Source organism: Erythrolamprus reginae, chromosome 5 (genome assembly GCF_031021105.1).
Source record: "Erythrolamprus reginae isolate rEryReg1 chromosome 5, rEryReg1.hap1, whole genome shotgun sequence".
In the NCBI taxonomy this organism is placed as follows: domain Eukaryota; kingdom Metazoa; phylum Chordata; class Lepidosauria; order Squamata; family Dipsadidae; genus Erythrolamprus; species Erythrolamprus reginae.
This window is the reverse complement of record NC_091954.1, coordinates 88606493-88622667: the sequence shown is the minus strand read 5'-3', so window position 1 is coordinate 88622667 and position 16175 is coordinate 88606493. Positions and strand designations below refer to the sequence as shown.

At 37.8% G+C, this 16175-nt stretch overlaps 2 protein-coding genes across 3 annotated transcripts in view; one reads left to right on the top strand and one right to left on the bottom strand.

Annotated features, from left to right (window-relative positions):
- The window catches only part of HLTF (helicase like transcription factor), a 34432-nt gene extending 22360 nt beyond the window's left edge, over window positions 1-12072 (top strand). Inside the window, exons 18-24 of the mRNA XM_070753384.1 lie at window positions 658-782; window positions 1054-1226; window positions 4262-4381; window positions 5790-5902; window positions 6112-6292; window positions 10899-10979; window positions 11218-12072. Of these exons, the coding sequence (XP_070609485.1) occupies window positions 658-782; window positions 1054-1226; window positions 4262-4381; window positions 5790-5902; window positions 6112-6292; window positions 10899-10979; window positions 11218-11358 (934 nt within the window). The 3' untranslated portion in view covers window positions 11359-12072. The remainder of the gene's footprint in view (window positions 1-657; window positions 783-1053; window positions 1227-4261; window positions 4382-5789; window positions 5903-6111; window positions 6293-10898; window positions 10980-11217) is intronic.
- Window positions 12073-14042: 1970 nt separating this feature from the next.
- GYG1 (glycogenin 1) overlaps window positions 14043-16175 on the bottom strand; it is a 30199-nt gene continuing 28066 nt past the window's right edge. Inside the window, exons 7-8 of one of the 2 annotated variants that reach the window (XM_070753401.1) lie at window positions 15295-15345; window positions 14043-15081 (exon numbers count right to left, since the gene is read on the bottom strand). In XM_070753401.1, coding sequence (XP_070609502.1) covers window positions 14896-15081; window positions 15295-15345 — 237 coding nt within the window. In that variant the 3' untranslated portion in view covers window positions 14043-14895. The remainder of the gene's footprint in view (window positions 15082-15294; window positions 15346-16175) is intronic. The other variant, XM_070753400.1, reaches the window with a different exon arrangement.

Below are 16175 nucleotides of genomic sequence, written 5' to 3'. Positions count from 1 at the left end.
AACATTCGTTTATTCTAATCAATTGTTACACAGTTGTTGAACTTTTCTTTAAATATGATAGCAAGTTTAGCCAAGCAATTCTGAATAGAATGTTGCAATGGTTATAAGTGAAAAACAGTCATAAGTCAGTCAGTGCTGTTGTAACGTCAAAATGGTCACTACAAAAACTGTTTTCAATTGAGGACTATTTGAAAGTATGCAATACAAATAGTCCTCAATTTTATGATCTTTTTTTTCTGCTAAAAATGGTATGCAATAACTCATGTGTTTTGTTGGATTTTGAAGTAAAATTACAAGATCTATTATGTATTGCATGTATTATGTGCTATCTGTGGTGTTCATTATGAAAGACAAAACAAAATGGAATCTAAAAAGTAAAGTACAGTTTATATAGAGTGATATAATAGTATTACTCGCTTGTACTCACTGATATAACCAAACATTTCTTAATTTGAATATAATGGGAACAAAATTGTTTTAAGACATGAAAGTTGGTGAGGAATAAAATTAGATAATGCTTGATTTATTGGTTCAAAATTATTGCATTGGAATAGAATTTGCAAAATTCTAAACCAATTCAACAATTTTGATTCAGCAAATAGAATTTGGAAAATTTCTATTTTAACAGGTTTTTTTACTATCAAAATTATTCTCTAGGTATTTTACTGAGGGGAATGTTTTGGCCCACTATGCAGATGTTCTTGGTGCTTTGCTCAGATTGAGACAATTGTGCTGTCACCCATCTCTCTGTTCCAGTATCTCTCAATCCAGTTCTCTAGAAAGTGAGTACATTTTAACAATTCAATAGAAATGTAAACTGATTTTTTAAATTGGCTATTATATAAAAGAGTGATACTTTATAATTGCATCTGTATTAGGGCTGTATTGTTTCAGTTCAGAAGAGGAAGCATTGTGATTTGAGAATCGGATAAGACTGCTGACAAATACTGAATTCCAAAAGATCTTTTTTGGAATTGAATCTGAAGCATTGCATAGTCCTAATGTATACATAACTTATGAGTTCTCTCTGTTGTATTTATTTTTAATGTTTAGGTAGTTCTGAAGAATTCCGTGACATGTTAATACAGAAGATGAAGTTAGTTCTAAGCTCTGGATCAGACGAAGAATGTGCTATTTGCTTGGAATCGCTGACTGTTCCAATGATAACACACTGTGCCCATGTGTTCTGTAAGACCTGCATTTGGGAAGTCATCCAAAGAGAAAAGGCAAGTTATTACTATCAGTCATCTGCACAAATTATTTCAGAGTGATGTGCAGAGTAATATTTGGACCGGGAGTCATTGCTCACAGTCACTCATGCCCTCATCACCTTGAGGTTCGACTACTGCAACGCTCTCTACATGGGGCTACCTTTGAAAAGTATTTGGAAACTTCAGATCTTGCAGAATGTGGCTGCGAGAGCTATCATGGGCATTTCCAGATATGCCCATGTTTCGTCATCACTCCGCAGCCTGCTCTGGCTGCCGATCAGTTTCCGGTCACAATTCAAAGTGTTGGTTATGACCTATAAAGCCCTACATGGAATCGGACCAGAATACCTCCGGGACTGCCTGCTGCCGCACGAATCCCAGTGACCGATTAGGTTTCAAAGAGTTGACCTCCGGGGCCCGTCAATGAAACAATGTCATCTGGCGGGACCTAGGGGAAGAACCTTCTCTGTGGCGGCCCCGGACCTCTGGAATCAGCTCCCCCCCGGAGATTAGGACTTCCCCCACCCTTCTTGCCTTTCGCAAACTTTTGAAAACTCATCTATGTCGCCAGGCATGGAGGAATTGATATATTCTTAGCTGCCTTTGATTTTATGGATGGTGTGTTTTGGCTGTATGACTGTTTTTAATAGGGGTTTTTAAAAGACTATTTTAACATTGGATTTGTATATGATGTTTTATTGTTGTGAGCTGCTCCAAGTCCTCGGAGAGGGGCGGCATACAAATCTAAATAATAATAATAATAATAATAATAATAATAATAATAATAATAACAAATCTAATAAATTATTAGTCCAAGATGAGTAATTTTTTTTGTTCTATTATCACACTAATGTGTTGCGATTTCGCTGAGGCTTCCCTCCCTGGGCAACCCCACCTCCGGACTTCCATTGCCAGCGAAGTGCCTGTTTTTTGCGCTGGTGGGATTCCCCTGAGGCTCCCCTCCCTGGGAAACCCCACCTCCAGACTTCCATGTTTTTGCGATGCTGCAATTTCACTGAGGCTCCCTTCGCTGGGATTCCCTTCATTTTTGCCAGCACTGCTTTGAATCCCAGCGAGGGGAGCCTCAGCGAAATCATGGCATCGCAAAAACACGGAAGTCCGGAGGTAGGGGTTTCCCAGGGAGGGGATCCTTGGGAATCCCAGCAGCGCAAAAACGGGTGCTTCGGCTGGCAACGGAAGTCCAGAGGTGGGGATTCTCAGCAGCATAAGGCAAAAGGGGTGAGTTTTGGGCTTGCAGGCATTATTCGCTTTTCCATTGATTCCTGTGGGAAACATTGCTTCATTTTACGAACTTTTCACCTTATGAACCTTGCCCAGGAACCAATTAAGTTCGTAAGACAAGGTATCACTGTATATTACTCAATCAGACAATCCAATCACACCACGCACCACATTTATTGGTCAGGGGGGGGCAAGATTTAATTGCCCCAGGCCTGGCGACATAGGTGAGTCTTAAGACTCTTGCAGAAGGCAAGGAGGGTGGGGGCAGTACGAATCTTGGAGCTGATTCCAGAGGGCCAGGGCCCCCACAGAGAAGGCTCTTCCTCTATGCCCCGCCAAATGACATTGTCTGGTTGACGGGACCTGGAGAAGGCCAACTCTGGGACCTAACCAGCCGCTGGGAATCATGCGGCAGAAGGCAGTCCCGTAAGTAATCTGGTCTGATGCCATGTAGGAATTTGTAGGTCATTACCAACACTTTGAATTGTGTCCGTAAACCAATCAGCAACCAGTGCAGTCCGCGGAGTGTTGGAGAGACATGGGTATATCTAGGAAGACGCATGCCCGCTCGTGCGACTGCATTCTGCACAATTTGAAGTTTCCGAACACTTTTCAAAGGTAGCCCCATGTAGAGAGCATTGCAGTAGTCGAACCTCGAGGTGATAAGAGCATGAGTGACCGTGAGCAAGGACTCCCTATTCAGATAGGGCCGCAACTGGTGCACCAGGCGAACCTGGATTGCCTGCCTTCCCCATGCTGGTGCCACTGCACAAGCCTCCACGAGCTTTCGAAAAAGGGAAAAAGCAAAGCAGCTGGCTGCGGAGCTGCCGGCTTCAGGGAAGAGGCCCAACAAGCACTGCACTCAGTAAGAGAAGAACAAAAGCGATAATTGCACTGCCCCAAGGGGCCAGCAACTGCACACTCCTCTGTGCACCTTCCGTGTTGGCCACGCCCTTATTTTCGAGGTGGGGTAATATTAGGCCCAACTCTCAAAATTTAGGGTTGGGCTTATTGGGGTGGGTCATGTTTTCAGAGAAACATGGTAGAAGAGTGCCTTAAGATGCTTGGAACAAATTTCCAGCAGACGTGGATGGTAAATCCACAGTAACTGAATTTGAACATGCCTGGGATAAACATCCATCCATCCAGGAAATAGTATATAGACTATATGGACCATGAGGTCTTTTTTTTGCCGTCAATCTTCTATGTTTCTTTGTTAATAGGACATACATGTTCTTACAGAGATAATAAATATAGGGTTTTCATACCCTAATGCAAGGGTAATTTTTTTAGGCCCAATAGGGCTCAACATTTTATTTATTTAATTAAAATTGTACTAAAACTTTTAAAGAAATTAGCCATTTTTTATATTTTAATTTTTTTGTTTTAGCTAATATTGGAAAGATTTTTTTTAGTGATTGGTTGAAAAATAGCCATGAATTCAACATTTTTTACTATTATTCTTAAGTTTCTGTTTCTGTGGGATATTAATTCCAGGTAAAATTAATTAGTTTTTCAACTTAATTATGCATTCTTTGCAACAAATTACATGTTAAAATGTTTAAGAAGTGTGGGCATATTCTCAGAATTTGTTGCAGATAAATAATTTCCAGAAGCACACACAGATGATAGGTTGTGTTGGATTTTAGCTCCCATTGGCTGACTTTGTTGCTATGCCTATTCATTGGCTGACCTTGTTTCCATTGGCTCTCCCAGTGATCAATATTCTAACATATACAAACCATTTTTAAATATAATCATTGCTTCCAATTGTGTGCATTTTTACAATAAATAGTTTTGTTTTTCAGGGAAATGCAAAATGTCCTCTTTGTAGAAAGGAGGTTTCATCAGAAAATTTAATAGAATGCCATTTGGAAGAATCTCAAGATGAAAAAAATACAAATGGGAAATGGACATCTAGTTCAAAGGTAAATTCTACATTTTATTTGTGTGTGTGTATATGCTTCACAAAAAGTGTGCTGAAGTACATCAAATTATTGCAAATAGTGCAACATTTGGATAATTATTTGGAAACTGGGTGTTTTGGAAACTGGGTTTTTAATTCAGTCAGTTATATATACTATAAGATAGTTTCCTCTGAGCAATGGTTAAAGAAGCAACTGGGGAGCATTTACGGTGTGGGAGGAACCTTTCAGTGTTGCAGCAAATTTAAACTTGATCTTGTAGATATGCATCCAAAAAATGCTAACTTAAATGATCTTCTTCAGTGCCCATGAACAGTTCCAAATGGATGCAGTAGAACTCTGCTGCATAAGCAAGTTGCTATTCAGGGTGATACAAAGGTTGTTGGCATTCATTCAGCTAGTCTTGCCAATTTCCTGCCTTTGCCTTGTTACTTTACTATGCTGGTATTATGGTTGTGAACTTGTTTTTAGTTGCAGCCAGTCTGATTCTAGAATTTCAATATATCGATTCTCTTGACTGAAATTTAGTTAAAATTCAAAAGAAGCAATGTCTCTCAATTAAATCATGATGTGCAACAGATTGTTTGGAATAGGTCATAATCAAAAGAAAACACATGTTTAATCTGATTTTATCAAAATTTAGCTGGTCCAGACAGCTAATGAATATAAGAATTAGAAAAACATCATAGATGTTGGCAATGGTAGCTTAGATGTGGGAAGGGGAAAGAGGAGGAAAGATACTAGGAAGATGAGATGGTGGGAGATTGAGAGGTGATATTAGGATAGTTGATGCAGCAACAATTCAGAGGACGGAGGGAAGGTATTGGGAAGTAAGTAGGTAGTATATGCCATATTGGGATGCTGGTAGTTATGATGGCTGCAGAACGACTGACGTTTTTGGAATGTTCAGTCTTTCTTAACCTCAATGATAATGTAAAAACAGTAGTATTCTTTAGAACATGCTATGAAAACTTTCAAATATTTGCCCTGGCTTATCTGCATGTATTTCTCTAAGTTAAGGTGAGGAGTTGGATTTTTGCATTAGTTTAAACGGCACCTTCCAACTTAGTGATGAGACATCTGCATAAAAATCAATATGTAAAGTTGCTTGATTCTGTAAGATGATTATTACTTTTCAAAAACCATTCTAATACAGCACTAAAATATGAATCAATTGTTTCTCGGGTTTAAGAATTTAGATCTCTGAATTATAACATTCCATAAAAGAAACTAGCTGTTTCTTCAGACTTCATATCATTTCAGTATTAATTTGGGAAGTCTAATTTTCTGTTATTTGCTTAAGTTACAAGGATATTCAGATATAGAAAATGAAGTCGCATTAGGATGGCAAGAAGATGTGCAAAAACCATAAAAAACCAAAATTATTTTAAAGATTTATTTTGTCTTTCAGGTCAATGCATTGATGCATGCTTTGATTGAGCTAAGAAAACAAAATCCGGCTATTAAGAGTTTAGTTGTTTCACAGTTCACAAAATTTCTGTCTGTTATAGAAACTCCACTAAAGTAAGTAAGATGTGTTCTATAATAAAATTATCGAAGAATAATTTGAAAAAAATTAAAAAACCTTGCCCAAAGTCACTAGCAGTTGGGCAGCATGTACATTTTAATAATAATAAAATGTGATTTAGAAAAAACTTTAAAATGAAAACTTCATTCCAAGGATCAGAATATAAAAAAATTGACTTGTATAACATGCTGCTCTTGTTTCTCAGGGAATCTGGATTTGTCTTTGTCCGTTTTGATGGGTCTATGAACCAGAAAAAAAGAGTAGAAGCAATTCAGCAGTTCCAAAACAATGAAACTGGGTCTCCAACTATAATGTTATTATCATTGAAAGCAGGTGGAGTTGGTTTGAATCTGACAGCAGCGTCCCGGGTATTTTTAATGGATCCTGTAAGTATAAACCCCCTGCTCAATGAGTCTGACATTTAATATTCTACACAACCTATTTAGATTCTTAAACAGGAATGAGGAATTTTTTGCATGCTACTTTTAATATTGGGGAGGAGGAAGCAACTTTTAATAAATTTGGGAGAATTAGGATTAAAACCTGAATTATTATCTATATAATATATAGATAATATATAATATATATGTGTGCTTATGTTAATTCTCTGATTAGCACAACTATTGAAATTGAATGTTTGCCGCCACCCTTACCACCCTTACATTAATTACTTGGAATTGAAATGTAAGAAGATGTAATATACATAAGAATAGGTATTGTGTTTTATGTGTAAAACATAAAAAGCATATACAACTATTTTTTAAAAAGTAAATAAGCTATTAAATCATACTAGTAAACAAATAAAACAATATAAATACAAGCAATATGGTTAGTCATAAGTGGGAAGAGATAGATATTAGGAAAGAAGAGAATAATAATAATAGTAATACAGTCTTAGTAAATTATTTGACAGTGTTGTGGGAATTAATTATTAAACAGAGTGATGGCATTCAGGAAAAAAACAGAAGGCGGATTGGTAGCTGTTATGGCCTGCTCGTGTCCCACGCAACTGGTCACGCATCTAGAGAACCAGGAGATGATTGTGACGCGGCTAGTTCATCTTGTGCACCTGGCACCTGAGCTCGATAGTGAGGAGGATTTGGTGCCAGAGGCTGAAAGCCAACCAGGGCCTTCTGTACTTCCTCAGTTTGAGCTGAGTGACTCAGGAAAAGGAGAAGAGGAGGAGCCTTTGCTTGTTGCTAGGGCACGCAGGGCAGCTAGCAGGCATGATGCTCCGTAGGAGGAGGTCTCCTCATGAGTAGAGCTTCAGGCTAATTGGCCACACCCTTAGGCTATTTAAGGTATAAGCACATAGAGTCACTTGCTGGAGACACGGTTGATTCATTATGCCTAGCTTTGCTGTGTCCTGACTTTCCTGCTTTCTGAACTCTGTATTATTGTTCTGTGAAAATAATTAGTACTGGACTATCGGCCAACTTCTGTGAGTTTTGATAACTGGATTTAATTACCGTACCTGTTTACTTTGGGAGTTTGATATCCGTCCAGCTCTTAAGAAGAGAAAGTACCATTTGATTTACTGAGAAAACAACCTTTCTGCTTTGTATGAACTTTCTATCATAGCCAATAAGACAATTTATTTGTAGTAAATAGGATTGTTTGCCAAAAGTGGTGTGTGCGTCATTTCTAAGGGGACTCCACACTGGGACACAACAGGTAGCAATTGTTTTTTTCTGCAGATCTAATTATCCATTGAAGTCTTGTATGATTACAGAGCCAGCCAGCCAGTTATGGAGGTGCAGATGACAAACTCAATAATTTCTCTGTAGAAATGAATCAGCAGTTCTATGAGCAGTTCTAAGGTGGCGCAGAAAGAACATTCTTTGTTGTGCTTTTTTGATGATGTTTTTGATGTTAGGTGTCTATTTTAAGTCTTGCGATATAATAGAACCTAGAAACACGAAAGACTCTACTGTTGATACTATGCTATCGAGTATTGTAAGTAGCAAAGGAGGTTTTTTCCTAATGTCCACAACCTTTTCTACGGTTTTGAACGTATTTAGTTCACAATTGTTCTGGTTGCACTGCAAGGCTAGTTGTTCACCCTCCCATCTGTATGCAGATTCATCCTTGTCTTGAATGAGACCAATCATTGTTGTATCATTTGCAAACTTCAGTATTTTAACAGAGGGATCTTTTGAGATGCAGTCATTAGTGTATAGAGAGAAGTGGAGAGAACATACAGCCTTGGTAGAGCTCCTGGTATCTGATGTGATTTTGGCCAGCTTCACCTGCTGCTTTATGCTGCTTATGACCCACATTACAAGTGTGATCAGGTACAGCTAGTTGGTTTAGTTAAGTTAGAAGAATATATGCAATGATGGCATTGAATGCTGAGCTGAAGTCTACAAAGAGGACCCTTTTGGAGATTCAGGAGGTTGTAGGATGTAGTGTAGAGTCATATTAACAGCAGCATTGGTAGGCAAATTGCAGGGGTCTAACAGGATCCGGGATGGTTATCAGATAGTCAAGCACTAATCTTTCAAAGATCTTTATAACTACAGATGTTATAGGAACCGATTTGAAGTCATTCAGTTCCTTGATAGTTTCTTCAGCACTGGGATGATAGAGCATTTGAAGTAAGAAGGAATAAAGCACATCTGTAGTGATTTATTAAAGATGCGGGTGAAGATGGGAGCCAATTGGTCAGAACAAGGTTATAAGCAAGGAGTTATCTTGTCTGAACCTGGTGCTTTTCTTGGCTTTTGTCTGTAAAATAGCAATCGCATTTAGACTTGTATACCACTCTATAGTGCTTTTACAGCTCTCTCTAAGCGGTTTATAGAATCAGCATATTGCCCCCAACAATCTGGGTCCTCATTTTACCCACCTTGGAAGGATAGAAGGCTGAATCAACCTTGAGCCAGTGGTGAGATTTGAACTGCTGAACTACAGCTAGCAGTTAGCTAAAATAGCCTGCAGTGCTGCACTCTAACCATTGCGCCACCCCGAAATAGGCTTTGCACCTCAGAGGTGATGGGCCAATTGTATAGGGTAGGTTGTAGGAAGCTTAGCTGTTGTTGGTGTGTCTGAGATGGGGATTGTGGAGATGGGTGGCAGTAGTTTTCTCTCAAATCTGCAGTAAAATTTCCTTCAGCCTGGGAAGGTGGTTTGCTATAACTGGTGATATTTTTAAGCATTTTCCACTGTTTGCTGATTCATTTGTTGAGAACTGATTTCTTAGCTTTTCAGAGTAGCTTCTTTTTGCTGCTCTGATCTCACTTGTTAATATGTTTCTGGCCTGATTGTACAGCATTCTATTGCCTTTTCTGCAGGCTTCCTCTTTGGAACAACACAGGTGTTTAAGTTTAGCTGTGAACAAAGGTTTATTGTTACTGTATATTTGCAGATTTCTGATCAGCACATACAGGGTTTCAGAAAAACTGACATGATGATACAGTATCTGTGAGTTCATCCAGGTCTGCAGAGGTATCTTTGAAAACATTCCAATCAGTGCAGTCAAGACAAGCCTGTAGCTTTAGCTTTGCCTCCTCAGTCCAATTCTTTACCGATTTAATTGTTGCTTTAATGGTTTTAAGTCTTTGTCTGTAAGCAGGTACATAGTGAATCATGCAGTGATCAGTGTCCCACAGCTGCTTGTGGTAAAGATTAATAAGCATCTATTAATGTTATGTACCAGTGGTTTAAAGTATTCTGGCCTCTTGTGAGACAATTGACATGCTGAAAATATTTTGGTAGCTCTTTCCATAAGTTTGCTTTGTTTAAATCTCCTAAAACAATTGAAAGTGAATCTGGATATTTAACTTCAGCCCACATAATCTGGTCAGATAGAGTTCCCAATGCATTGTTTACACGAGTTTGTGGAGGAACTTACACAGCAATTAGGAGAAATGAAAATAACTCTCTGGGGAATAATATGGTTTGCAATTGATAATTAATGTCTCTAATTTAATTTAAGGGGTGGTAACTTACTGAAATTATATATACTTATTGTGATGCATGGGGAAGTCATTAATATATTTACTGTATTTTTCGGAGTATAAGATGCACCTTAGTTTTTTGGGAAGGAAAATAGGGGAGGGGGGAAGCTGCCTACCAGATATTTATCTGGCTAGTGTCCTTAGTCTGGTCAGCTTCAGCACATTGTTTTCTCCCCTGGTTAAAAAAACCTTATTTGGAGAAAGTAGCAATGAAAGAGCTTGCAAGCCAGTAAGAGCTGGGAACATGGTTAGGGCTAGAAAGAAACATATACTCTTGAAAAAGATGGTATATTAATTTCATTTATATACACACATACACATACATATACACATATATACATATTTGTGTGTGAGACATATTTTTGCTGAATTGAGAATGAAGGGTGTATGTGTGTGTATACATACACACACATAACATACAGTGGGGAAAATAGTATTTAGTCAGATCAATTGTGCAAGCTCTCCCACTTAAAAATATGAGAGATGCCTGTAGTAGACATCATAGGTAGACCTCAACTATCTCTGTCATTGCCAACAAAGGATATATAACAAACTATTGAGATGAACTTTTGTTATTGACCAAATACTTATTTTCCACCATAATTTGCAAATAAATTCGTTAAAAATCAGACAATGTGATTTTCTGGATGTGTTTTCTTACGTTGTCTCTCATAGTTGAGGTCTACCCATGATGTCAATTACAGGCCTCTCTCATCTTTTTAAGTGGGAGAACTTGCATAATTGGCGTCTAATTAAATACTCCCCCCCACTGGACAGACAGACAGACACACACCTGTCTGTCTGTCTGTCTGTCTGTCTGTCTGTCTGTCTGTCTCTATCTATCTATCTATCTATCTATCTATCTATCTATCTATCTTCATTCTGTACCTTTTTTTGTTAGGTTTTATTATTAAAGTTGTAATTTTAAATATAAAATACTGCCAATGTATTTGACAGTAAATTTTGTTTTTCAGGCCCAAGTAAGTACGTGGAAATTTAAATATGAATAAATATTTATTTGTATACAACTTAGGCTTGGAATCCTGCTGCAGAGGACCAGTGCTTTGACAGATGTCATAGACTTGGGCAGAAACAGGATGTTATCATCACCAAGGTGAGCTGATATTTATTTTAACAATCTTTACCTCAAAAAATAACATGTTTGCTCTTTTGAAGTGTGTGTGTGCATTCATTCATTCATTCACTTCAAGAATTTATTTACTGGCTACTTTGTAGGATAACACATTTATATTTTATAATTCTTTTCCAAGTGCTTTGAGACAAGTAGCTTTAAAGTGATCGTTTTATATTAATTTTTGTTTTGCTTTACACCTTTAAAAAAATTGTTCTAGTTCATCGTAAAGAATTCAGTGGAAGAAAATATGCTTAAAATCCAGAACAAGAAGAGAGAACTTGCAGCTGGAGCCTTTGGAACCAAAAAACCTACTGGTGAAACAAAAATAAATGAAATCAGGACACTGATGGATATGTAATTTAAAACATTGGAACAAATTCAGCTTTAAAAATAAGTTGATGTTATATGTTCAGACAAAATAATACTGAAAAAGAATCTTTCTAATAATTGCAAGGTATTTTTTGCAAACAGGAATGAATAATCATTAATATACATACTCACTGGACAAATGGTCCAGCAAAGTAAAACTTTAGGGTAGTAAACCGAAGTCTAAATGTTCAGTTTCTGTATTAAGAGCAAAGCTTCATTACAGTTCAACGTGTATGAAGTTTTTTATTTTCTTTTAATGTAAAAACCTGAGTTGTAAATTATTATTATTTGCTTGGATTATATCTTCATCTGTTGCAAGTTAACTTGTAACTTCTGAAGTTTTGCGCACAAATTTAATATTACTATGTATTATGTTTTGTATTGATATATATTAGCAACTAAGTAGAACAAGATTTACAAATGTATATTGGGGGAAAAGAAGAAAATTGCATATGCCAGCAATAGCGTGCATGTCAGTTTTGCCCCATGTTTTCCCAAGTTAGAAGCATCTGAAAAGGGATTAAAAATATGTTCAACTGAATGCACTCTTATGTAAAATATCAGGCATGTAAACTTCCTTTAAGCTTACATTTGGTTTATTGAAAAACAAGGAATCATTTGAACGGTTTTTCTGCTATCAATAGTAATATAAAACCTCTGTATTTCTAGTTTGATTTCTAGGCAAATAAAATTTTTATCAAGACTTTGGCCTGCTGACTAGATTTTTTTTTATTTCTGGGTTTGCTAGAGCTTAGGATTATTCAGGCTTTTGAAATTGGTGAGACTTTACTAGAGTTCAGAAAGATTTAAAATTCCCTGCATGCCACCATTCATGTGTATAGAATTAATGTTGGAAGACCACCAATTGCAGTGACTTGACTGAATGGGCACCATCTCATTATGCCTGGAATGCCCATTTTCATATACGTTAACTATGTTAATATTTCCATTCTCTTAAAAAAATCAATAGTAATGCACTATATTTGTGATGGCGAGCCTATTACGCACACCAGAGATGGCATGCAGAGCCCTCTCTGTGGGCATGCATGTTGTTGCCAGCTGCTCTTCCGAGTTCCATAGCGCACATGTGCACCAGCTAACTGTTCTTCCGGGTTCTGGCATGCAAGCACTCTCCATTTTTGGTACTCCGTGCCGAAAAGGTTAGCTGTCACTGCACTATATTCTTTTAACCTTGACATCTGTGCTGGATACTCCTCCCCCCAAAATAGTAAAATTAGTAAAAGTGATATGAGGTCTGTCTCTTGTGGATCACATTACCTCAGTGATTTTCAACCTTTTTTGAGCCGCGGCACATTTTTTACATTTACAAAACCATGGGGCACATTGGAGGGGGCGGCGGCGGCTAAAAAGTTTGGACAAAAGAATTCTCTTCCTCCCTTTCGCTCTATTTCTCTCTCTCTCTTTCCCTTTTTTTCCTCTCTCCATCCCTCTTTCTCTCTTCCTTCTTTCTTCTTTTTTGCTTTCTCTCTCCCTCCCTACTTCCCTCTATGTCTTTCTCTCTCCCACCTTCCCTCCCTCTCTTTCTTTCTCTCTCTTGCTTTCTTTCTCTTGTTCTCTTTCTCTTTCTTTCTCTTTCTTGCTTTCTCTCATTTTCTTTCTGTCTCTCATTCTCTCCCTCATTTTCTTTCTCTCTCTCTCTCTCTTGCTTTCTCTCTCTCTCTTGTTTTCTTTCTCTGAGCTTCGCGGCACACCTGACCATGTCTCACGGCACACGTGTGCCACGGCACACTGGTTGAAAAACACTGCATTACCTGACTCACTAGAGTGGGGAAGCAAGGAATGTTGCTGGCCTTATATGCTTGAGGGATACATCTGGCGGGACTAGAAGAGCCTTCTCTATGGTGGCTTCCTCTCTGGAACATCATTCCACCACCACATTAGACTGTCCCCCACTCTTGAAGGCGCTGAAGATATGGTTCTGTCAGCGTACCCGGGGATCTACATTAGTTTTTATGAGTGTGTGTTATTTTACTAATTATTTTTCTCATTTTTAAAAATAGTTTTTACTACTATTATTTATTAGATTTGGATGCCGCCCTTCTCTGAAGACTTGTATATCCGTGTAAGCCACCTTGAGTTGCCATATGTGAACAGGCAGCAATATATTTTTTTAAAAAAATAAAACAGCAATTCCATTTTTAGTCAGTGTCCGATTAGGGCCAAACTTACTCAGATTTAATTGGGTTGCACTCCCCCCCCCCCCCAAATGCTCTTCCCTTTCAAATATTTCAGAAAATCCCCAGAATTTATGCTGCTTAACTCTTAGAGGCAGGATATTTTGGCTATTGGAATTTGGAAAATTGAACATAATTTGGTAATTGGTTATATTACCATAATGAAAATAAAACAAATTTTATCTAATTTAGTAACTTGTCTTTGTTTTTGTCCAGCTTATAAGAGGATGGGAAGTATGAATCTCTTTAATGCTGTTCTATCCATGCATCTTGCATATATGATTGATGGAATAAAAATCAATAGTTCCTATTAACATTTCCAGAATATTGTAGTAGGAAGTAGTATTGTTTAATCTGTCAAGTATTCTAATTACTGAGAATAATTTACTGAAACGTATGGTGTTTTGAATTTAATTGGATACGCTTAAGTGTGTAGAAATGTCCAGTCCATAGAGTCAGAACTTCTGACACCATCTTATGACAGCATGATCTTCTCTTTATTTCCTTCCCATCTCTATAAAGTGCCACCCAGGTGAGCTTTCAATTAATGTACACATCCTCTGTAGCCTTTAACGCAGTTTCATTTAAATAGAACACAATTTCAATGGAAAACAGACTTAACACCAGATCAACTTCTAAGAAAATCCTCAGTGGTATTGATTACAGAGATTACAAATGCTAAGTATCTTCAGAGGGTCACAGATTTTATTGCCACTTGATGGGTTGACAACTTTCAACGTTTTTATTTTGTACTTTGAGTGCCGTTATAGTTCACAGATTTACTTGTCTCAGTCATAGAACTGAACAAAAGCATTTGCCATGCTGTAGTTTTGTGCATAGAAATCTGGTCAGAAATGGCTGGAACTGGCAGAAAGGTAACTTTACAGTTACCAAGTTGCATATACATATGCTAGTATTGTAAGGCTCTTCCATTATAGCTGCCTGAATCTCAAGCCATTATTTTATTGTAGCAAGCAGAACATATTGGTGTGCGAGTGTGAAAGGGAAGAGAGGTAATGCACAGTCTTTTAGGTCTAAGTAGTATGTTTCAGGCCAGTGCATTGTCCTGTTTTCAGATTCTTTGCAGGCATATTTGTGAATTTTTGAGCAAAAGAAAAAGATCTGACTGTTGGACACATGATTGGCACAAGAAGTCATACTTAAAACAGCTTTTGCTCAGTTCTTACCTGCAGTATTACCAAAAGCCTTCTGTTGAGCAGTGGCAATGCTTCTGGCAAACTTAACTGACCCTAGCTGACTTTTCTAGTTGCTACAGCTCTGAAACAAGTCCTTGTATTGCTGATATTTGGGGGGAGCAAATACAAGTGCTTTTACTGGAGGTAGGTGTCAAGTTTTTTCTTGATGTTGTCAAAGCTGTCTTCTCCCATGTAGTCAGCTTGACCTTGCTCCCATTTTTCTTTACGTTCTTCTGAGGACATAGCTGGTGGTGATGGTGGCAAATGTGGCATTGCTGCTGCTGAAAGTGACAGATGGGACACTGCTTCTGTTACCTCTTCCTAAAAAGAAATGAAAATGGAAGAAGCACAATTACACACTACAAAAAGATACAAACAATAAGTTAACCAAGCAGAAGGCAAGAAAAGCAATGAGATACCATGCAAAGCAGCAAGCACCATTTATGCAATTTAAAGAGCTAGGAATACATAAATAAAAAAAGTATCTGGGTCAATGAAATAGCAGACACGTAGTTATGTTTAAGTTCTTCATACCTCTCTACAGAAGCCACAAGAGAAAGCCAGTGTATAGACCAAGCCCGACAGCTGCAAATAGTTCATTAGAAAGTTGAAATACAGACAATAGAAAGCATAGCTCAAGAATAGATCAGTATGTTTAGTCACAGAGCTAGGAACATCATTGTGTTTTCTGTATATCAAGCCCAAATAATGTTGCATGACTAGTCTGCATGAGAAGGCAGAATTAAGTTATTTTAACTAGCAAGCTATGTAAAAACATCAGTAAAAAACCACAAATGGGCACACTATTACAAGAGTGTTGTAACACAAATTTTAACACAGTTGGCACAATATCACCCTTACATTCACTCTCAATTTATCAGAGACAGCAGTTCATGAAAGAGAGAGCAGATGTGCCCCTGCAGGCATCTCTCCATGGTCTGTTTACTGACGGCAATTTACTAGAAAATCTCTTAAGACAAATAACTAGATGCCAAGCATAGTGCAGGATATGAGATCTTGAGAGGCATAGGTATGTATTCCAATTGGAATTAACATTTAATGAGAACTAATAGGATTCTATCATTTAAAGTTGCTTTAAAAATGCAAGTGTTTTAAATGGTGCCTGCTGGAATTTAGCGGTGCTCTAGGAGGTGCCTAATCTGAAGAAATCTAGAGGAATCATAAACGCCTCAAGGAAATTCTTGAAATCAGCTACATAGATTTACAAAGTATGCAAATCCATTGTAAAGAACTGGCATCAATATCAAACACTTTCAGGTTCCTTGTAGATTTCTTCAAAGTTCTGTTGGATGAAAGTAAGTATACAACCATTCTATCTGGGGTAGATAGAATGATGGGAAAGAAGGTGGTGGGGAATGCAGTGCAGAATGCCATTGGTTTTGATGAATCTAAGC